Source organism: Rhamphochromis sp. 'chilingali' (assembly GCF_963969265.1).
Source record: "Rhamphochromis sp. 'chilingali' genome assembly, chromosome: 14".
NCBI classification, from domain to species: Eukaryota; Metazoa; Chordata; class Actinopteri; order Cichliformes; family Cichlidae; genus Rhamphochromis; species Rhamphochromis sp. 'chilingali'.
In genome coordinates, this window is record NC_137941.1 from 3201826 (window position 1) to 3224984 (window position 23159).

The 23159-nt window shown below is 43.9% G+C and overlaps 2 protein-coding genes and 1 long non-coding RNA gene across 9 annotated transcripts in view; 1 reads left to right on the forward strand and 2 right to left on the reverse strand.

Annotated features, from left to right (window-relative positions):
* The window catches only part of map3k19 (mitogen-activated protein kinase kinase kinase 19), a 16705-nt gene extending 4167 nt beyond the window's left edge, over nucleotides 1-12538 (reverse strand). For 3 of the 6 annotated variants that reach the window (XM_080904020.1, XM_080904022.1, XM_080904021.1), the window contains exons 1-12: nucleotides 12412-12538; nucleotides 11455-11587; nucleotides 10815-11009; nucleotides 7165-7325; nucleotides 6885-7000; nucleotides 5321-5481; nucleotides 4631-4691; nucleotides 3689-3776; nucleotides 2860-2988; nucleotides 2545-2699; nucleotides 2443-2477; nucleotides 104-2326 (exon numbers count right to left, since the gene is read on the reverse strand). In XM_080904020.1, coding sequence (XP_080760146.1) covers nucleotides 104-2326; nucleotides 2443-2477; nucleotides 2545-2699; nucleotides 2860-2988; nucleotides 3689-3776; nucleotides 4631-4691; nucleotides 5321-5481; nucleotides 6885-7000; nucleotides 7165-7325; nucleotides 10815-11009; nucleotides 11455-11587; nucleotides 12412-12422 — 3468 coding nt within the window. In that variant the 5' untranslated portion in view covers nucleotides 12423-12538. Of the gene's footprint in view, nucleotides 1-103; nucleotides 2327-2442; nucleotides 2478-2544; nucleotides 2700-2859; nucleotides 2989-3688; nucleotides 3981-4110; nucleotides 4541-4630; nucleotides 4692-4921; nucleotides 4962-5320; nucleotides 5482-6884; nucleotides 7001-7164; nucleotides 7326-10814; nucleotides 11010-11454; nucleotides 11588-12411 lie in introns of those variants that run through there. The other 3 variants (XM_080904023.1, XM_080904024.1, XM_080904025.1) reach the window with 3 other exon arrangements.
* Nucleotides 12539-14761: 2223 nt separating this feature from the next.
* ramp1 (receptor activity modifying protein 1) overlaps nucleotides 14762-23159 on the forward strand; it is a 70700-nt gene continuing 62302 nt past the window's right edge. For both annotated transcript variants that reach the window (XM_080902659.1, XM_080902660.1), the window contains exon 1: nucleotides 14762-15297. In XM_080902659.1, coding sequence (XP_080758785.1) covers nucleotides 15240-15297 — 58 coding nt within the window. In that variant the 5' untranslated portion in view covers nucleotides 14762-15239. The remainder of the gene's footprint in view (nucleotides 15298-23159) is intronic.
* LOC308409719 lies at nucleotides 20700-21429 on the reverse strand. The gene is made up of 3 exons (XR_013974056.1): nucleotides 21268-21429; nucleotides 21024-21194; nucleotides 20700-20944 (listed from the first exon to the last, which is right to left on the reverse strand). It is a non-coding gene; the product is annotated as an uncharacterized lncRNA (long non-coding RNA).

Here is a 23159-nt window from a genome sequence, read left to right on the forward strand (position 1 = left end):
CCCTGATTCTCTAACCAGAACTGAAAACCTTATTGTTTCCTCCTCAACCAGCAGTATTTATCAGTAGATAAAGATTTGACAGTTTGACTTCCGAAACGGTTACCTCGGAAAACATATTTAGTCCCATGACACGATCATCTTCTCTGCTGGATTCCTGGTTGCTCTTTTCCTTATTTGGATTAAGCGGGCCTATGGATGCATCCCTCTCATCCAAAGAGATCAGTTCCTCTGCCAGACACTGCAGCAGATCGTCTGTAAGTGGCCCGTCACCTGCTTCATCCAGAAACTTCTGGTAAACAGGGGACGTAATTGTGTAGCTGTTGCTACTTGAAGATGTCCATGTGTCCATCTTTGGCCGATGAGGACGTTTTGATAACACGGGCTCTGGAAGTGGTCCGTTTTGATTTCCTGTTAATGAACTTACTGTTGTGTCTTGAATATTTTTGTGTGTGTGACTGAAATCTGCACCATGAGAGGCAGATGTTGGTGTAGTGAGAGTGCTTTCATCATCACATTTGATCGTTTCAGAGTCATGTGTAGGAAAGGTCTCTTCTATTGTAGACAGGTGACTTTCACCCTTGTCTTGACAAATGTTGACACCTTTGTTAAGAACTACCTCAGTGTCTAGTTGAGGATTATTTCGCCCTTTGTGGATGCCCTTCCTGACAGGTGTGACTGGAGTTTTTATCCTGGACGGCACAGGCTTTGCTTTGCTTTTAGCTGAAACCACTGTTGTCTCAGCTGGGCTTCTGTTCGGCTTACTGTGTGCTGATTTCAGTTGCCTGTGTTTTGCTTTATGGCCCTGTTGTGTCTTCTTAGGTGGAGCACACTGGGGAGGGCTTCTCTCGTTTAGTTTCTCACAGGTGTAGGGAACTCTGAGGTTTTCATAGACAGGACCGGCAAACATCTCATAGATGGCTGGCCCTTCTTGACTCTGACTCTGTATCTGCTGAAACATATCCTTGTAGGTGATGAGGTCAACGGCAGATTTAGACCTTGGTGTTTCCTCTACACAGGGTTTTCTCAGCTGCTGGGCACTTCTCAGCTCCCTCCCTTGTGCGTGCTGCTGAGTAGTGACAGGATGTATTATTTTGCTCTGTGCATAATCAATAACCTTCTTCCGTGGCGATGAAGTGCCAGAATTAGAGTGAGCACATTTTGATTTCATCTTTGACTTGGCTTTAGCTACAGTACCCCCTCTGCTACCAGTTTGCTCGGGACTTTTCCTGGTTTTATCTTTGACCTGAGTATTCAGCAAGGAGTACTTAAAGTTGCTTTTGGACTTATTCCGATTTAAAATGCTTCTGTCTTTATGTGCTAGTATGTTGAAAGGCTGCTTAGTGTGATTGCTTGTTCTCAGTTCAAAGTTCACATTGGTTCTTTTCTCCTTATCCGGTGTAAGTTTCTCGTCTTTCTTGTGATCTCCATCGTTCCGATGAATGTTTTCAGGTGAAGCACAAATTTGAATATTCCCCACAGCAGCTCTGGGATTTAACGTTTCATCTACTGGACTGCAAACTAATGTTTTGTCTACCTGGTGTTCTTCATCACAGGAATACTTCATTATTGTTTTTTCTGTCTGTTTCACATTCCTCAATTCATTTAGATCATTATTCACATTAAATACAACTCCGTGGATAATCTCAGTCCCGGGTTCAGAAGTGTTCCCCACGTCGTTCTTCTCGTCCTTTGACTCTGATGTGAAAACTATTACATTATTCAAAATGCCTTCATCCTGAGTCAGAGTGTCTCCATTTTTTGCAGAGTCATATGCTTTTGATGACTCACTGTCAGCACACTCTTTTGTAATATTCATACGGCTCACTTTGCCTTCATTCTGAGAGTTCAAAGCTATTTCACTGTTGTGAAGATCACTTGTATGATTGATAAGGTCTTCCTTCAGGCTATGTCCTGATCTGCGGATCAGTGGAACATGATTAATCTTTGACTGAACTTTAAAATGCAGCGCTGTCTTCCCAGTCCTATCAGCCTCAGCGGTGCTCGCATCCTTCGGAAGCTCCAACATCCTGTCGTGACTGACAGTCAGATATGCATCTTGATCCCTGTCAGCGTCCTCATCCTCTAAATCGACTGAGCTGTGGCTGCTGCTGGACCCGCTCTCCACACTGCCATCCTTCGTCGTTGAAGGGTCAATGCATGAGCTGCCCCAGGACAGTCTCTCTCTTTTCAACCTGGTCCTTGTAGAAATAGGGCTCTGACTGATGGGCTTCAGGGGAACATGTTGCTTTAGTACAGGCAGAGCGGTGCCGTCTCTGAAGCGTTTGTCCAGGGGTGCCAAGAGTTTTGGTGTTCGGGGCAGGAGACCCTGGAGAAACCCGTGGCAAATTAATAATACAGGAATTATTCATTATAAAAACATTATGTGGATGAAAAAGAAATGAAAGTATTGGGGAAAATGGAAGGATTGTAATTAAAACATACCTTTTGTTCATTTATAGTATGATGAGAACCCAACCCTGCAGATAGAAAGAGATGTAATCATCAAACGTCATTGAAATATAACGTGTAATGCAGAGTACATACGGGTCTGGATGTGTGCTCTGGCCTGCATCATAGTGTTTGGACACAGCAGAGGTTCCATGATGCTGGGAGCCGATTGGCTGAGCTGACTGGGCTCTGGCACAGACAACAAGTGGGAGGGTGGCGATGCAGCAACCACACTTCTTGTTCTTCGTCTCCTGAAAAAAGAAGAAGCAATATTTAGTTTTTGTGAGTGCCAGTGATTTGTTAAACTTTTTCTTGTCAGCACTGCTGCACCTGCTTCTCTTCATCTGTGATGGTAACAAGTAGCGTAACAAGTTAGCTATCTGCTGCTTGATAGTTCACGTGTATGTATACCTGTGTGGTGGGGGTACTGGCTGGCAGGGGCTTCTCACACTCAGCAAGCCAGACGCCAGAGGATGGTCTGCATGGCCCCGGTGTCTGCTGTTGTTGCTCTTGTGCAAACTGGGCAGAGACACATCTTGACTGAGGAAAAGAGTGGAAAACCCTTTATGGTTGTCATGGAGAAACTCATTATTATTTGTGGACACACTATAATGTCTGAACTGAGAAATTATAAAGAAGAACATTAATGAAAGACATGTACAGATGCATTTGAAGTTTGTTTTGTTTCAAACTGCATGTAAAGCCTCACTTTGCTCACATTTCTGGAAGCTGACGCTATGAAAGGAGAGACCGGCTTAAAGACCTTTGTTCTCCTTGGAGAGCTTGGAGTTGATTCAGTGGTGAGAGCTGCTCATAACAGACAATGGGCTGATTCACCAAAGCCCCCTCTCCCCCTGTTCCTAACCTGTTTGGCTAGAACAGGTTGTCCTCTGGACACGGTGACAGGTGCCTGTGCGCAGATCTGTGGGTGTAACCAGACACTTTTCTGCTGTTGGTGTTAAAGGACGGGGGATTTGTTGACCAGCCCATTGAGAGTGTATGCTGTATATACAGGACTGTGTGTTACAGCTGCAGGCTGTTACCTGTACACATCAAAGATGTTTGTCTGTACACAACAGTCTGTGGTTACCTATAAACAGATGCTGATGCGTTCACAGGAGTCAGCGCAGGATCACCAGCTTGTAAATTATATTCTTATCCTGATACAGTGAATGCACACTTAAAAAGACCGCACATGATAATGTGTGTGCTTGAGAGAGAGAGATTTTAGCGTGCCCACCTGCCTCCCCTGCCTGCCTCCTGATAGGCTTCCCTCATGTCTATCAGTGTTTCCATGGATTCTTGGGAACAGGGGGGGATCCCCTTATCTGCTCCGGACACACACAAACACACAGCGTAACACCCGTTCATCAAATGTCATTTTTATTCTTTCAGTCTTCGTAGTAAAATGCTGAGCTGAAACTCAAACACGTACCATCCAAACAGTCTGTCAGTGGTACAAAAACAGAAAAGCCACGTTGTACCTCCTGTAACAGTCAGCAGGAAAAGAGTTTTCTAACTCCACAAAGAGCCTTGATAACCATACAAACGAACAAGTTCAACTTAAGTTCACACTTACTATTTTCTACATTAAACGTACAGCAGCACAGCGTTCATATTTACCGCACTAATGCTCATCACAGAGGAAATAATAGGTTTTACCTGTTTCTGAGCCTGTTGGTCTCTGATCCCATGATGAGGCCACTTTAAAGAATTCTTTTTTAAACTATCACTCCTCTATCCCGATTTCTTGGTCAGTAGTTTCTTTCTCTCACTGTAGTCGAAATGCTTTTGGTGTCCTGTCTAACACCCTCGCTTTCCCTCTGTGGTGTCCAAACCATGCCGTCTGGGGTTGAGTACGAGACCACTCCTATCCAGTCACCCCCCCAACCCCCTCCTTTTAGAAGGTGATTTGATCTCATGGCCTATTTGGGATGCTGATTATGTTCCTTTTTCAAAATCTGAAGCGTTAGCTGCCATCCAGGACCCGTGAACTGAGAGGCATTTTTATTGCAAGTTAATGTTAACTTTGTCTTTAACCCTTTTGACCTCTTAGGTTAAAAGGTTAGGTTAACTAGGGCACAATTTTAGTCCAATCTAATAAGTCCACAAAAGGAATGCCGCTTCATTTTCACCAAACACTTCAAGTAAACATGGCTAAAACCTCTTAAAGCTCCCTTACCTTGGCTCAGGTCTTTATGATGGTCAGATTGAGGGGGGCTCCCTGGAGACTCTGGAACTTCCTGGAACCAAGAACAAAGGTGAGGTCGTCAATACATGCTCCAGTCTTAAAAATGAGGCTCATAAAAGATCTTCCAGATGGAATTTATGTTTATAATGCTTAAAATAATTTAAAACAAATATATACATTTCAATTAGATTAAATGTACTTGTAGCATCAATGTCCACAAGTGACTTTGACACAAAAACGTAAAACTTTATAACGTTATAATTTAAATATATGACTCTGAACTTTCCTGTAAGCTGAATTTCTTCATTCTACACTGAGTCTAATATGCTGCTATGGACTCGCCCTGTATTCTATATATGTATTACTCTAAATGTGTTGTGCACACAGACATTATACCTGTGTACATACACTACAGATCTTCCCTGTAAACCACCTGCTGGTCTCCTCCAGCTAACCAGCTGTCTGCTCATCTACTTTTCCTATAAGAACACCCACAATACAGTAGTATGGCAGTACGGTGTCAGCTACACAGAGCACGTGTACACTCAAACAGAGAGCCAATTACTGGTCCATATATATGTCTTCTGGGTGACCACACTGTCTCTCTGTGTGTTTGTTAACTGAACTGACTGCACTGAAAAACACACAGCTTGCTGGTCACACTGCAGACGTAAAACTCACCCTGGTGTGGCTGTACTGAAGAAAGTGATCTTGACGGGTTGCTGTCATTGTGGGCGTGGCTACTATCGACTGGTTAGGATAAAAGCTCTCAATGTCCAACTCTCCGTCTGAATCTCCAATCTCTGAGACCAAATCCCGTGTTTGTGAAATAGGAACGGCATCTACACAAAACCAGGAAAAGAAAGAAGTAGTAAAGTGTAAAGTAAAATAAGTCCACTTTTTTTCTTCCTGCAGAAATTGTGCAAATCCCTGTTTGGGGCCACACTCCTGGGGTTGGGGTGCAGGCGTCTGATAGGTTAGAAACAGTAAAAGAAAAAGGGAAAAAAAGCTATTTTTATTTTTGGCTTAAACAATGTTTTCATCCATATTGATCCATGCTCTCTCTGTCACATGGTTTCAGTTTGTTGACGCAGACTCCGTCACATGTAAAGGCTCTTAGTAAAGTGCTCCCTCACACATTAACAAACAAGTCTTTCTTATACCCACATGAGTGCAGACGTTTTACTGTGATAAACAGGATTATGAATGAATCTGGTATGCCGGTTATTTGTATCCGTATAAGAAAGCCAGGAAGATCAAGAACGGAGAATTTGAGGCTTTATACTTCGTACATTGGCACATGCTTACTTTAGATTCATTTTAATAAGTTTAATAAGTAGCTGATCAATTAAACACTAACCAGAGTAAAGAGCAAATAACTCACTCGACAATAAGAGTACTCTAATATAATCTACAGGCAGTGTCACAGAATAAGAAACAGGGATATCAGCTGATTTGGTTTATAATCTGCAGATCAAAGTCATGCATTGTGATGTTACACTCACACCCCAGAGCGCCGTAGTGCTGGACAACAGTGTTAAAGTGCTTGTAGACAGGATCATTTACATTTTACAGAAACCTTTACAAACTGCATGACATGATCCGATTTGTGATCGTTCTGAAAGAGCATGAAATGATAATCCTTACTTTTCCAAAGAAGATTAAAAACACTGTTGAAATAAGGAATTTCATGATTTTCGCACAGCTGAGCAGGGACGTTTATTTCCTTTGAACCTTTTTATTGTCCCTTTACCTCCTTTTTTGGTCTCCATTGACTTTCGGAGGAACATCTGTCTCTTTAGGAACTGCTGATGTTCTGATCCTGTGAATCCTGTGGGATGGGGCCTCCACGGGTTAAGGGAAATCCCGTGTATGTTACTGATGGAGTTTGGAAGATTGGTCAGTTTTTCATATCTCTAAAGCTGTTCCTGAGCAGTTTGTGTGGTATGGAGGAGACCGCTGCCATCGGGGATGCTGTAGCTATGGAGATTGTGCGAGGACTGCACAATGTAGGTAGGTGGGAGGTGAATGCCAAGGCACAATGATTTCCAGCAGGACTTGCCATTGTGACAAAATCATCAGTGGCATTCAGTTTACCTGGTCGGGTGATCAGTTTATTGCCAGTTAAAGAGAACTTGTTGGTGAAATAGCTGCTGGCTGAATGAACACTGATCGCAAAGAGTGAGACAAATGAGGTTAAGGTGTGTGTGTGTGTGCGCGTGTGTGTGCGTGTGCGTGTGTGTACCTTTTTGACTTAGCGCCTCCATCAGAACATGGATGATGTCTTCTGTCAGAAAGCTGTTGGTATTAGCAGCGTAGTAGAGAGCAGAGCAGCCGTTATGGTCTCGTACCATCAAATCACTGATGAAGTTAAAAGACAGATGAAACAAATCTCAATATATTTTTTTGCACTTCTAGTGAACTTTACATATTTAATACTTAAATCAGCATGTTGCTCGATGACAAAAGGCTTTAATGTTACCTGTCTACTGTATAAATGTGAGCATGTATTTGTGCTTTCTTACGCAGAAACTCCCAGCAGTTCCTTGATGACCTCCACGGGTTTGTGCTCCCATGGCAGATGTGCTCCTAAGTCTTCAAACAGGTCGACGTCCCTGACAGCAAGCATCACAGCTGTCACACCGTCGCTGTTTGGAACATTCACATCCAGCCCGTCGGTCTGAAGCTGACACGTGCAAACACACACAAACACAAACACAGGGGGAAAAATTCTAAATTAAACTGCTGATATAACAAGCAGCACATTTTAGTGTCATCCATTTCCACCATTAGATGTTACTGGCCTCAATGTGTGTGAATTAGTTATTGTGAAGCAGTCAGATGGTACTAGTTAGCCAACAGACACTTCTTCACGGCTATGGGAGAATTAATTTGATGCTTTATAGGGAACTAAACACTAATGAAGATCTGTTTTCTCCTCGTCTTCCTCCCATTTTCTCATGTAGTCACCTCATGCAACATTTGATCACTTTTCCCATCCAGAGCCATCAGCCCCAGTCCCTGTTCTATAAATGCATCGTGTTCATATTCAGACTCTGTTCAATCCTCTTTCTCCCCATCTCTGCCTCATCGAGGTTGTCCATGGCATCTAATTCAAAATATTCATCAACCATCTGCTTTCTCCACTCCAGCCTTTTAGACTCTATCTCCTACATTTGTCTCAGATAATGCTCCACGATGGACCCTAACACCACAGAAACATTTCATCTTGCATGTTCACATTTCTTAAAACAGATTTTGGCCTTTTGTTCCAACTGATCTCTCTTTATTAAAACTGCACACGGAGTAACAAAGTGCTGCAGTGTGAAATGAGGCCACGAGGCTCAGACCGTACCCTGCATTCAGTGAGCTGTACTTTGTGCTGGAAATGTTTGTAACAAGTTAGAGTTTTGGAAAAATGAATTAAATAAGCAGCGACAGACCGACGTTTTAAATATAAAAGAATCCTGCATATGAAATACCCCAAACACCTGTGTGCTTCATAAATAAATAACCAAGGTGATATATGTAAGTTATTAGTTCATTCAGTTTATGTTTAATTCATAAATAAATAAATAAATAAACCTGTGTACTCAGCTGTCAGCATACCCAAACAGTGTGGGCTATTTCCAGTCATTTTACAAAAGCACCTGAGCGTTAGTATCACATTTCCAGATACACAAAGTCACCAAAGGACACACTAACAATGGCAGGCCTCTTTGCTGCTCTGAGCTGGTTATAATTCAGGAATGCATTTGGAAATGCCAAATTAAATGTGCCTTATTATTACATTACAGAATCACATATATATTTTCTCATGATTTTAGAGGTTTAACAACATTTTCAGTCTCAGAATCAAAACTTTTTTTGGTTCAACCACTGTTTAATCCAACGACGGCAAACTCATTTCAGTTGTGGGCCACGTGCAGCTCACTTTGATCAGAGGAGGGCTGGACCAGTGAAACTCTCCCTTTGTGCCAGTGTAGACATCACATGTTTAAAATCCCTGAAATAGCTTAACATAAGAAAAAGAAGTGCACTTTTAACAGTATTAACTTTTAAACACTTTTAACTGTTTTTTGACATGATAAATGTAAAATCTAAATGTATTTACAGTGGGGCAAAAAAGTATTTAGTCAGCCACCGATTGTGCAAGTTCCCCCACTTAAAATGATGACAGAGGTCAGTAATTTGCACCAGAGGTACACTTCAACTGTGAGAGACAGAATGTGAAAAAAAAATCCATGAATCCACATGGTAGGATTTGTAAAGAATTTATTCGTAAATCAGGGTGGAAAATAAGTATTTGGTCACCTCAAACAAGGAAAATCTCTGGCTCTCACAGACCTGTAACGTCTTCTGTAAGAAGCTTTTCTGTCCCCCACTCGTTACCTGTATGAATGGCACCTGTTTGAACTCATCATCTGTATAAAAGACACCTGTCCACAGCCTCAAACCGTCAGACTCCAAACTCCGCCATGGCCAAGACCAAAGAGCTTTCGAAGGACACCAGGAAAAGTATTGTAGACCTGCACCAGACTGGGAAGAGTGAATCTACAATAGGCAAGCAGCTTGGTGTGAAAAAATCAACTGTGGGAGCAATCATCAGAAAATGGAAGACATACAAGACCACTGATAATCTCCCTCCATCTGGGGCTCCACGCAAGATCTCATCCCGTGGGGTCAAAATGATCATGAGAACGGTGAGCAAAGATCCCAGAACCACACGGGGGGACCTGGTGAATGACCTGCAGAGAGCTGGGACCAAAGTAACAAAGGTCACCATCAGTAACACACTACAACGGCAGGGAATCAAATCCCGCAGTGCCAGACGTGTTCCGCTGCTGAAGCCAGTGCATGTCCAGGCCCGTCTGAAGTTTGCCAGAGAGCACATGGATGATACAGCAGAGGATTGGGAGAATGTCATGTGGTCAGACGAAACCGAAGTAGAACTCTTTGGTATAAACTCAACTCGTCGTGTTTGGAGGAAGAAGAATACTGAGATGCATCCCAAGAACACCATACCTACTGTGAAGCATGGGGGTGGAAACATCATGCTATGGGGCCGTTTTTCTGCCAAGGGGACAGGACGACTGATCCGTGTTAAGGACAGAATGAATGGGGCCATGTATCGTGAGATTTTGAGCCAAAACCTCCTTCCATCAGTGAGAACTTTGAAGATGAAACGAGGCTGGGTCTTCCAACATGACAATGATCCAAAACACACCGCCCGGGCAACAAAGGAGTGGCTCCGTAAGAAGCATTTGAAAGTCCTGGAGTGGCCTAGCCAGTCTCCAGACCTCAACCCCATAGAAAATCTGTGGTGGGAGTTGAAAGTCCGTGTTGCTCGGCGACAGCCCCAAAACATCACTGCTCTCGAGAAGATCTGCATGGAGGAATGGGCCAAAATACCAGCTACTGTGTGTGCAAACCTGGTAAAGACCTATAGTAAACGTTTGACCTCTGTTATTGCCAACAAAGGTTATGTTACAAAGTATTGAGTTGTATTTTTGTTATTGACCAAATACTTATTTTCCACCCTGATTTATGAATAAATTCTTTACAAATCCTACCATGTGGATTCATGGATTTTTTTTTTTTCACATTCTGTCTCTCACAGTTGAAGTGTACCTCTGGTGCAAATTACTGACCTCCGTCATCATTTTAAGTGGGGGAACTTGCACAATCGGTGGCTGACTAAATACTTTTTTTGCCCCACTGTATTTATTTGTTCATTTTTATTGTTTTTTTTTTTTTACTGTGAACTCATTAAAAAGATTCTACAGTAGATGAAAAATCTGAAACATTTGTGTTATTTAATTGTTTATTAGTTACTTAATTACTTTGGTGTCGCGTGAGTGGCTATGGGGCGGGCCTTATTAGTATGAAAAGCTTATATAAAATAAACTTATTAAAATACAGTTAAAAGCCCAAAATCTATGTCATCCTTTACATTTTCCAAAGCCACACAGTGCACAACAACTGCATGTGCTTTTGTAATGGGAGAAGATTGTTGCCCTTGTTGTGTTGTCTTTACTCATCTGGGAAATCCTTTGACTCTCAGGTGTAGGTGTGTGTGTGTGTGTGTGTGTGTGTGTGTGTGTGTGTGTGTGTGTGTGTGTGTGTGTGTGTGTGTGTGTGTGTGTGTGTGTGTGTGTGTGTGAAGTGAGCTTACCAGCAGGTGCTGTAAGGAGTGGAGGTCTCCCTGCCAGGCAGCCTGCAGTAGCTGCGCCTGGGGGGGCAGATGAGGCCTTGACATCCACCTCACCATTTCTTCCCGCAGCTCTGGCGGACTTATGTGGAGCGCTGTCTGCTGGCTGAAGTTGCACAAGGTCAGGTCAGCATCTGTCCTCAGGAGCTGCTGAACCACCTGTTAAACCCACCACATAAAAAACCTGAAACATCTCAAAAAAATGTGAAGCGTAGATGTGTCGTTTCTGTCAGTAAAAGGACTGTTGTTGCTCATTTTAGTGTAAACACCTTGTGGTTGGGTGTATTTTAAGAAAACATAAGTTTGAGTTATAATTGGAGAGTTTCCCTCCAGACAAGCCTGTTTTGAATGTCTCCCTCAGAGGATGCAGAGGAGCTATGTTAAAAAAAAGTTGCATAATCTCATGTGATCACAGCACTTTGTTGTTATTGAAAGGAAAAGTACGACGTGTTACGTGACAGAAACTGGTTTCGTCTACCCAACCAATCATATCCATCTGGTGCTTTCCAGGGCTGGAGTAGCCAGCTTACCAAAGCGGAAGCATGGTTACAATAGACATGTACTTGCCAAACTCTCTCTACCGCACACATGCACACGCCGTTACCTCGCTCATGGCACCGCGGCAGGCAGCGATAAGGGGAGTGCATCCTTGTTCCTTGTCTTCCTTCAGCTCTCCTTTCTGCACCCCATCATCAGTCTCACCCTTCTTACACCCTTTCACCATCTCCCAGTCAGACCTGTGTGAACACGAGCCAAAGAAAAGCACAGTGTCTGAGCTGTGAGTCAGGGCAGACTGCTACTTTCATCGTTATTTAGAGAAACAAACGAGGTGGAGAAATTATTGTAAACACACCGCTGATAGATATTACCAAGCACTTTCAGCTAGATGTCTTTGGCAGTCTCTGTGTCTGTGCGATTATTAGTGTGACATTAACCTTGTGATGTAAGTCTCTGGTGATCTAGTGCTCCCCGCAGAGACTAGACTCAGGGCAGAGTATGAAGTATTATGTCTCATTATTACTGCTAGCGATACACATCTTAGTGCATTATGGTACTACATAAACGCAGAGTTTGTGGAGCTAAATAATAATATTTCAACTTGTGTTGATCTGGAAACACTTCTGTGTTTCTGTGTGGTTATGTGTCACCACGACAGGAAGAACAAAATAGCCCAAAGTCTCAGGATTGACTACTTCATGAACAAAAAGTGTGTGTTTTTTTAGTAAACCACCTTATTTGACCATGTTCGCGCACGCTAACACTCCCCCCTAATGTAATGTGAAATCATTTTATAAGTGTTTGTATATTTGTAAAGTAGAAATGTGTCTGTGAGGACTGAACTCCCTCTGGTTTAATGTTTGACAAAAGTAACAGTCAAAATGGATGAAGTGTCTAAAGCGAGTGCTGAGAGAAGGCTAATTTAAAAGTACAATAGAAAAAGTGCCTTGTACACATTTCCTGACATTAAACAGTTGTAAGTGGTGCTCATCTGTGTGAGCAGCATTAAGGGAAGACGATGATAATTGGAGTAAAAAGCTAAAATGAACTATTGTTTACTTACTGTTGTTTCATTTGTCTGAATCCACTTGTATATCTTCTCAAACCTTCTGTGGACGTTTGATTAGTGAACCTTTGATCTTTACTGCACACTCTCCACTCGAGTATTTCCTCCACTTTCCTCTGTTTTGTCCTGCATGCCTTCTGCTGTACGTTTACATTTGGTTACCTTGGAGACAGTCAGACAGACAAGCTGTGGCTTTAAATGCTTTCAGTCTGTTTGTTGCCTGATGCATTAAATCTAAGTGAAACCACGAATATGATTTCTGTCTAGTGTGCTCGACGCAGTTAGACTGTGCATGTAGTAAAGTTTGCTTCTGCGCATGATCAGGCTTTGTTTTTGGAGAAGGGGAGAAATGCACAAGCAATCTTTTAACTCATCAAGCTCAACTAAACAGGGAGGCTGAAGAAACCTATAAGTGAGCACGATCATATATATATATCCAGTCTTTATATCCATAAATACGATACTGTATAATTAACATATTCTCTAAATGAGGCTTCAGGATGACTGCTTGTGCACACGGTGCTGTTTTAAACTCCAAACCTGCTCTTGTGTTGTTGGATTTTGTTGACATGGTTAAAACATGCTAGTCTGTATGTTCAGAGAGTACCTACGATTACAGCTGAATGTTCAGGTGTGAGCTTCCTTAATGACAGTCACACCAAACTGAGGTATAATCTAACGCTGTATTACTTCTCCACAGCAGCGTGAAAGTCTCTGCTTTTAACTTCTAGATGCAACTTTGTGTTGGTTTCAGTTTCAGCAGCAAACTGGATGGAACAGTTAATTCCTCCTTCTTTCCTATTATTCTGTCATTTGTGTATCACAAATAAACAAGACAGGTCAATAAGTGACTCTTAGGTCAGTCTGAGAAACTCTTCATTGTTCCTTTGAACTCTGACTTTGGTTCTGTCAGAGACCATATTCTGTGTCCTCTCACTTTGTTTTTGCAGAATGTTTGCTCTGTGATGTCATTTCCTCTGGACCTTTGCATTTCAGCTGAACAGATGGATGTGACTTTTTTCCCCGAAATTAATGCATTTGACTCCAGTTGTCTCCTCTTTAAGTCCCTGCGCTGGCAGCACAGCAGTGGCATCGTTGACCTTGTGTAAACTCTTTTTCTTCTGTTTTATCCTCCTGTCTGACCTTATCTGTGGAGCCCGCGGTGAGGGAATTGGGTCCTGACTCTGTCAGTGGGAGATGATTTGGCCACTTTCAGGTTTCCTTTCAGTCGTGCCACTTTCTGAATTTAAATTGTCTCTGAGCTTCTTCTGTAGTTCTGATATCATGATTTTACAAAGCCACACCTAAGGGAATGACATGAAGGCCTGTATAAATGCATATATGAGTCAGCTTTAGACCTTTTGATGACATTTTGTTTTGACACTTTAAAATACATAAAACATAAATTAAAACAAATAAAGAAAAAAACTTTCAGTAAATTTTAAAGTGCCTTTCCATAGAATATGAAGTTTTAATAAATACATGAGTAGGTTTATGTTTCTGCAGCTTCTGAATGTTATATTAATTAATGCTAAAGCTGCAAAGTAAAATCTGTCACTTCTATTAATTTTATTTCGTTTAAAAAATATTCTTACTTGTACATATAAAAAATTTATAGAAAAAAAAATACTGCAAATTAAACTATGCAACCACCTGAATCTGATAATGGCTATGAAAACAGCTTAAAGTGAAACAGTTTTTATCAGTGGCCTACATCTACACAAGAGGTGCAAATATACAATTATGAAGGAGAAAAAGAAACACTTATTTCACCAACTTTACCTCCTGAGGACTGGAGTTGTGATATTTGATGTAAATCGCTGTGTAACGCTCCATATGAACACTAGATGTCGCTGTTGGACAACTGCTCTGAACCCGTGCCACGCTTGAATCCGTACTCGCTGCACCTGTCCTCATCGCGTCACCACAGGCGGATGCACAGTGAATAGAATATAGTGAAGAGAATATAATTTTGTATAGAATCACAAAACTATACATTTCTTGTTTTTTTGGACTTTAAAGTTTATTGTTGCAGCTTCTTCAGATGGAACTCTGAACTCTGCAGACTCCTCTGTCTTTTAGTCGAGTTTTTATTTGCACCTGTTTATTTTCACGAGTTCTCTTCATAGTTTTTGATCATTTAGGATTTTTTTTATTATTTGGATATATCGTTTATTGTTTATTTAAAGTAATAGATATATCTTTTACAGACTTCTGGGTTCTCTAATTTAACCAATCAAAGAGTGAGAAAAGAAGTACAGCTCCCTCCCCCTCCCTCCGCTCTTCCAAATCAGCCCCGCTCCCCCTTCCCGCACTGTTTGGGTCTGTCCGGTGTCCCCATCACTAACCGGGACCCATGTCCTCGGGGGGAAGCAGTGAACCCTGACACAGTCGCTCAGCTCCACTGGTTCCATACTGGTGCGTCCCGTTGCGCACGAGAGCGCTTGAACCAAACACCGCACGCTTCCAGTGACGTTTTTCGGATTTCTTCAGACCTGTGGACGGCTTGTTGGAGAGAGAGTTGCAACTTTACGACTCATTATGTTTCACGTCTGGATGACTCGGTGACAGGAGGACTCGGGGGAGTTGAGGTAGCCTACAGCAGGAACAAGGAGCAGCCTCGGCTCTCCCCCGAGCGGTTTGCGCAGGGTGACACAGTGAAGCTTTTATTGGGGCTGATTGACCGTGCGGCCGGATTACATGGGCTTCTTAAACAGCAGTTATTTATGATGCTACCAATTACTCGTTGAGCTCTTGTTAGTTGCCGTTCCCTTCACTTCCTCGCTTCCAAACTTCAGTCAGTGGATCGTTTTGAGAGCGACAGAATGGGCTCGCAAACCTGCACAGCTCTGCAGAAACAGGCGCTCCTGTGGTTCGTTATAGGTGAGTCCCACACACCGTGGTTTAACGGATGCTCTTCTGATTAAGGCACTCGAATATTTCTGGGCTAAACTATAAGTTTTGTTTGAAAAATATCACAAAGAAGATCCTAAAACGGAAAGAAAAAGACGCATCCTGCCAGAACAGTGTAAAAGAAACGGGTTTGGATGCACTTCTGTTGAACTCGCCTTCCAACCCGGTGCCATTCACGCCTTTTACTTACCTCAGACATGTGAAGGAAGATGAGAAGTTTTTGTTTCCTTTCAACATAAAATACGAAATCATGCCAGCGTTTCTCAAACTGCTTTTAATTGTAAGAATAGAATATAAAATATTTCAAACAGTTTTATATCAATTATAGGACGAGTGTTTCTCATAACATGATATGAGATTTATTACTGGACTACTGGAGGCTGAGTGGTGTGTAAACACGATAATCTCTGTTTAAACTAAAGCATAGCAACGATGTTGGGAAGTGGCATGTTTCAGGATAGATGTGCGCGCTGGAGACTGCAGTTGGCTGAAAACTTTCCTTCTTTTTGAAAACAACCCAGAGAGTGAGACTTTAGTGAGATTAGTGAGAGTGAGGTTTATTAAAGTTTATAAACGGTTTAGATGTGCGGAACTGACTTTGTTTGGGCAGCTTTTCCTTTGTTTGGTTTGTTCTCAAATGATTAATAAATTTTTAACATAATAATTTGTAAAAAAAAAATTTTTTATCTCAATAATGCACTGAATAAAAGTGTATTCTCTACACAACAAATCTCACAAGTTATCTTTTTAATTGTGGTGACTGTTTGTTTGGATGCTTATCAACTAAAACCAAGATGAGCTCAGGCAGGACACGACGCTCTGCTCTTTCCTTTAAACACACAACAACACACACATGATATTTGCATAAAACAAAACACTGGCCAACACAGCAGAGAATGCAAAGCTGCAAATCTGACTCGAACACAACAGTGAATCCCACTTTTAGGTGTCACAGCGTGCTCATAACGAAGGAACGACACTGTTCTATTACTGTGTTCCACTCAGTGTATTTCTCTAAACCACTGTGACACCATCTGCCTCTGTAGCGGGCACAATTTATTTTACTTTCTTAATTAAAACCATTGCTTTTGGCTTCCCAACAATGTTTAGGTGGCTGATGGTATCAAATTAACGTGCACGTGAATGGCAGGACCCAAGGTTTCCCTGCAGATGAGATTGTGACAGGATGATCGATGTTATTAATTTCACCTGTCGCCAGGTTTTAATGTTGTGCTTGGTCATCGCGTTTGCAGCTCTTTAAAGTTGTTGGTACAAACCTGTTGCTTGGTGAAGCGGCTCGCTTTGGAAACTTAAATAATCTTAGCAAAGACAGCCACCGAGAGCCTAACCAGAAAACCTCTGGTTAGGCTCTCGGTAAGTGCCACTATGTTTGTCAAAACTAGTGCCTAAGATGGGTTTTTAAAAGTGTTTATATTTGATCTGAAAGGCCACACGTCCAAGCCGAGTGGAGAACAGGTTGTTGTACGATACAGTTGAGAGGTGATATTCTTCAAACAGGTGGGACGACTGTGCACGTATATTTTAAACAGTCTTTGCAGACAGACATTCGTGGAGTTGGACTCAGTTTTTTACAGGACCGGAAAAGCTTAACAAACAGTTGTGTGACAAAGAATTAGTGAACAGCTGGCGAGGTATGACACAAGTGTTGGTGCTAGCAATTCTCAGAAATGGTCTGAAGAAGGCCTGGTGAGGTTCAGAATGGGGTTTAAGGGCGATCATGTGCAGCAGAATTAAGACATGAAGGAAAAGTGGGACGTGCAAAGACGAGATATGCCCATCAAGAGCAAAATAACAATAAGCAGAGTCCTGTTAGAGGCAGAAAGATTATGGGCATCTCATTCTGTATATGGATCACTTTTCCCCCTAACTTCATTCTCCCTCTTTCTCGCTGAGAGCACTCACATGTTCACGGCACTCGTAATTTTAGACTTATCATCAGATTCAGCTGACATAGTCTGAGACATAATGCTAACCACTGAATGCTTCACCCTTAGCTGAACTGTAATATGAAACCTGTCTGCTAACCCTGAACTAAATATTTGACACTGTGGTCGCTGTCCCTTCCTCGGGTGTTTTGAAGCTATGAGCTTGTCAGTGGAAAAAGAAAATGAACATCTGCACAGCTGAAATACGCACTGGAAATATGTGGCAAATGTATGCACGCTTAGACTGTGACAGTCTAACAGCAGCATTCAGGCAAGCTTCCTCTACTCTTTGTCTTTTGTTTCCTGTAACTAATGCTCTGTGTAGGTGTTTATATTTACAGAAAGAGAAAGTTATGAATCATCGCAGTACCGCTGAACTGCCACATTACTGCTCCACAACATTTCTGTCTAAAATGGGAATTTCGAAAGTTTTCCTCCCAAAACTCACTTTTGTTAATATCTAACAGAACACTTGGAAATGGCAAATCAAAACAAACCCTGCTGTGGAACTCGCCACAGTCATTTGTGCCATGACAGAAGCATTTATTTCTTTTAATTTTCCATGCTAGTTTTCTTTCACCAAAGAGTGCAGAATGGATGAAGGGGAAGGAGTCTGTCACTCGTTCAAAAAGGGCCTGGCACATAGAGAGAAGCTTTAATCTTCTCTCTCTGACGTGATCGTCTTTCATCTGACGGCTCAGGATTTGATTTGAATCCTTTCAAACATTTTGCACACAGAAGCAACTCAGTCACAGTGAAATGTGAAATGACAAAAGGTAAACACTTTATAGAATGACTCAGGGGGGAAAACGTCTCTGACAATTTGGCCATATTCACTGAATATTTTATAAACAATCAAAATGGTTGACACAGTTTACACAAACTGAAGTATGAAGCTCAGATTGGATCAAAGAACGCCGCCTGTCAGGTCCCCGTAACCAAGATTGTGGGAGCTGCTCTCATAAATCTGGGTCTCGGGCGAGTTTTTAATCGACTCTTCATCCAAAGTTAAATATAATTATAATAGAGGAGAAGCCAGTTTTAATGAATTTCATTTTGGAGGCTTTATTCAGAATCAACTGGTCTTTCAGATTCATCTTGCTGGCCATTGCAACCGTTTCTCCTGCTGGCCACAGAGCGGTCCCAAGCCGAAGCTGCTATGAGACTTTAGCAGCACGAGTTAGCCAAAAATAATGGCTGTCTCTTTCCGTGCAGTTACTTGTTTACACAGTTTATTGGTGTTATTGTGTCCAGGCAACAAGCATACGTGGGAACGCCAAGGACACACAACATAAACAGTCCTGGGAACCATAATAAAGCTTTTTTTTTTCACTAAAATGGTTGTAAAAACAGAGGAAGATAAAATGAAACTGCGACACAGAAGCTGAAATAGATATGAACTCAACACTAATTTATTACCTCGTAAAAATGATGAATGGAACACGACAATTGTTTGTGGTTGGATAACAACTCGCTTAAATCTTGTGGAACATTTGTGGCTCATCATGATTGCTAAACGCTGCGAACAATTTCAAATGTGTGCATCTGCTCTTTGTTTTGATAGTTTGCATATTTTGTTTTTAAATCTGCAAAGACTGTTTAAAAGTGATGCTGGGGATGGACCAGTCCATCTATACCAGGCAGGCAGTGCTAACATATAGACACAGACATCCATTTGCACCTGTGAGCAATTTAGCAATAAATAAATGACACGTTAACTGCAATAACCAGCAATAACCACTGTGCTGCCACATACTGTCCAGTCATTAAGCAAAATTAATAAGACGGATATGCTAATTATGCAATTTTACTGATAGTAATTGATAGTACTGAAAAGCTAGTGGGGTGGCTGTAGCTCAGGAGGTAGAGCAGGTCATCTACTGGAAGGCTGGTGGTTCCATCCCCCCAGCTCTGCATGCCAAATATCCTTGGGCAAGATATTAACCCTAAGTTCTCCAATGCATGCATCCAAGTATGAAAGTTAGTAAGCACTTAAAATCATAAAAAAGTGAATGCGGCATGTTGTATTAAGCGCTTCGAGTACTCTTTCAAGTAGAAAAACGCTCGATAAGAATCAGTCCATTTACCATTGTTTTAAGTATGAATTTGGCCTATAGCAGATGCAGACACTGATATCGTTTCTGTTTGTGTATCATGTTTTTTTATAACTATTTCTTGTCTCGTGCCAAGAAAATAAAGAAATCTTCTTTCTACGCTGACGTGAACAACAGAATCGTCAACAGCTGACATTTCCAAATGCATCGTTGCTTGGCGATTGGCCCATATCGGTCAACAGAGCCAATATTGGCCAATAGCAACGTCCAGCCAAGTTATCAGTCTTCACTTAAACCCGACAGCTGGTATGAAGTGTTTGTGCTGATATGTGCTGCTGTGCGTGATGGTCCGAGCCGCCCTGTCATGTTTTTTTAGAAAGATGAGGCTCTTTCCTGGCAAAACTTCCACATGAGTCATACTTGTTATTTTTTTAAATTGTGCTGTTTTTGAACTTTAACATTTAGCATGCTCGCTGTAACCTGTGGAGTCTGAGATGTGTTTCGTGTTTTATACAGTTTCTCTGAGCTTTGCATGGTCTGACCTTGGTGTCGGTTTGCTGGGACGTCCACTTCTGGGTAGACTGATGACTGTTGTGAATGTTTTCCACTCATGAATAATCTTTCTCACTGCAGGATAATGGACTTCAAATTGTTTGGAAATGGCCTTTTAGCCCTTCCAGATTGATGGGCAGCAACAATTGCTTCTGTAAGGTCATTGCTGATGTGTTTCTTTCTTGGGATTGTGTTTACGCACACCTGAATGCTCCAGACCAGCAAACTACCCAAAACCTCTGATGCTCACACTTGCTGATGATCAACGAATCAAGTGCATGTCAGGAGGAGCACCTGGCTGTACTCACCCTCTTAATTCCTACAGAAGCAGTAAGGGTGCACTTAGTTTTCCACACATATTGGCTCAGTTTTTCCCAAATAAATAAATGACACGGTAACCTCTTACAGAACCAGATGGTTTTTTATTAAGTCCTGATATGAAAATCTTTAGTATTTAAAAAAGATGTAAATTCTTTTGACAAGAAACCATTTTCTTTAGTATGATTTCAGCAAATGTTTATCCCACCACCTGAAGGAGAAAGCAGAATTTTTAGATGATGAAATTCTGCCTTTTTCTTCAGCAGATAAGCAGTTTGCTTCATCAGTGTGGAAAGGTTTATCCGTCCAGTGAGATGTTGTGTTCGGTTGGCTGACATCCACGAGCCCCAGCAGGCACGGATCTTTTTTGATGCAAGAGTGTGAACACAAGGGAACACAAGGGGGTGAGAGACAGAAAGAGCACAAGTTCGACCCGACTGCTCCAGACACCTTTTCAGCAGTCTGTGATGCTGCCACCAGAGACAATAATGATTGTCACGGCTCAACGGCACGAGGGAACAGGGATGGACACAGGCGCAGAAACCAACCCGGAAGCGAGGTGACAGAAAACAAATGATTTATTTCCGCCCACAGGTAAACAAAGGTGAAACACAAAGCGACGCCACCACACTAGTGGCGCGTAGGATTCGTCGGTGATAATGAGGGCGACCTAGACACCTCTAGGAGACGGCTGAACAGCGGGGACAGCGGGGAGGTAGAAACAGGACTAGGTAGGGGCCGGGGGCACTGGAACAAGAGGAGATCACGATCAGAGGGATCCAGCAGACAACCAATAATCCTCCGCAGTTGAATTGAATTGCCTTACTTGGTTTCAGATGGAGGGGACAGGTGGAGCGGAAAACCCGGAAGCGGTCGAGGCGTGGGGAGGCAGGCAGGTGAGCGGTGGGCCGGCAGGCCACGTTGTGTAAGCAGCTGGCGGCCCAGGTCCAGGAGGACGGGAGCGAGGGGAACAAGATCTCCACTCCGGGTGCTATCGCTGAGGACAAGAAAAGACAGGTCAGTCATCACACGGCGTTAAGACAAGGTTTAGGATGCTCCACTGAACTAACATGGGAATAGCAGATACTCAGGCGATGAGTGGTTGAGAGCGCAGGTCTGATATACCGCTGGCACGATTGCTCACAGGTGGTCAGCCAGGGAGGGGCAACCGGACTCCGCCTAAAGGAGGAGGAGCCGCTGTCTGAGACCTGCAGGTGCCCAACCAGACCATGACACCACCCCCCCCTCAAGGGTCGCCTCTCGGCGACCGGCCTCTGTAGAATGCCGAAAGCAAGGCGGGGTCGAGAATCCGGGACCGGGGAACCCAGGACCTCTCCTCCGGCCCGTACCCCTCCCAGTCGACCAGGAACTGCCTGCCCCTCCCCCGGCGGCGTACATCCAGGATGCGGCGGACCGTGAAGGCAGGATGCCCACCGATGAGCCGGGCGGGCGGCGGGGCAGCAGGAGGCGGGCACAACGGACTCACCACAACCGGCTTGACTTGGGAGACGTGGAAGGTCGGGTGGACCCGTAACGAGGAGGGCAACTTTAGCCTGACCGCGGAGCGGCCAACCACCCGCTCCACCTCAAAAGGACCGATGAAGCGTGGGGCCAACTTGCGGGAGTCCGTCCTGAGGGGAATGTCTTTTGCGGATAGCCACACCTTCTGTCCCCGGGCGTAGGCAGGTGCCGCCTTGCGGCGGCAATCCGCGTAGCGGCGCTGGCGGGCGACGGACAGGCCCAAGGCCCGGCGGGTGCGCGACCACACCCGTCGGCAGCGTTGCAGATGGTGCTGGACGGAGGGGACCTCAAGGTCGGTCTCGCGCTCCGGAAAAAGGGGTGGCTGGTAGCCGAGAGAGGCCTCAAAAGGCGAGAGACCCGTCGCTGACGAGGTGAGGGAGTTGTGTGCGTACTCCGCCCACGGCAATAACGATGACCAGGAAGCCGGGTTGGAGGCAGCGACGCAGCGGAGAGTGGCCTCCAATTCCTGGTTGAGGCGTTCAGTCTGACCATTAGTCTGAGGGTGGTGTCCAGAGCTCAAACATGGCTTCGCTCCCAGGGATGTACAGAACGCCCTCCAGACCTGCGATGTAAATTGCGGTCCCCTGTCTGAGACGACCTCCGAGGGTATCCCGTGCAGCCTAAACACATGGTCGACTAGCAGATTAGCGGTTTCAGTGGATGTGGGGAGTCTCTCGAGGGCGACAAAGTGAGCTGCTTTGGAAAACCTGTCGACCACAGTGAGGATCGCGGTCTTGCCAGAAGAAACAGGTAGACCAGTAACGAAATCCAAAGAAATATGCGACCAGGGGCGCCGTGGAATAGAGAGAGGCTGCAGCAACCCAGCCGGGCGTTGCGTGTTAGATTTGCCCCTAGCACAAACACAGCAGGCCACATACTCCTTGACATCTTTATCAATAGACCCCCACCAGAAATACCTTTTAATAAGGGCACTCGTCCGCGCGCCTCCTGGATGGCAGGAGAATCTCCCCTTGTGGACCCAGTCGATCACTTTGGAGCGGGCCGCCTTAGGGACAAAGCGGCGGTCAGGGGGCCCTGTGCCGGGGTCCGGCTCGGTCTCCAGTGCCCGACGGATGTCCTCCTCCACCTCCCACGTGAGGGAACCAACCTTGACGCTCGCAGGGAGGATGGTGGGCACGGCGGACGACTCCCCCGCGGCGTCAAACTGCCGGGAAAGGGCATCCGGTTTCACGTTGCGGGACCCTGGGCGGTAAGAGATTGAAAAGTTAAAGCGACTGAAAAACATGGACCAGCGTGCCTGACGTGAGTTCAGTCTCTTGGCTGCATGAATGTACGTCAAGTTCTTGTGATCTGTCCACACTATGAATGGGTGCTCCGCCCCCTCGAGATAGTGCCGCCACTCCTCCAAGGCCAGCTTCACAGCCAACAGTTCCCTATCCCCCACGTCGTAATTCCGCTCAGCAGGTGATAAACGACGGGA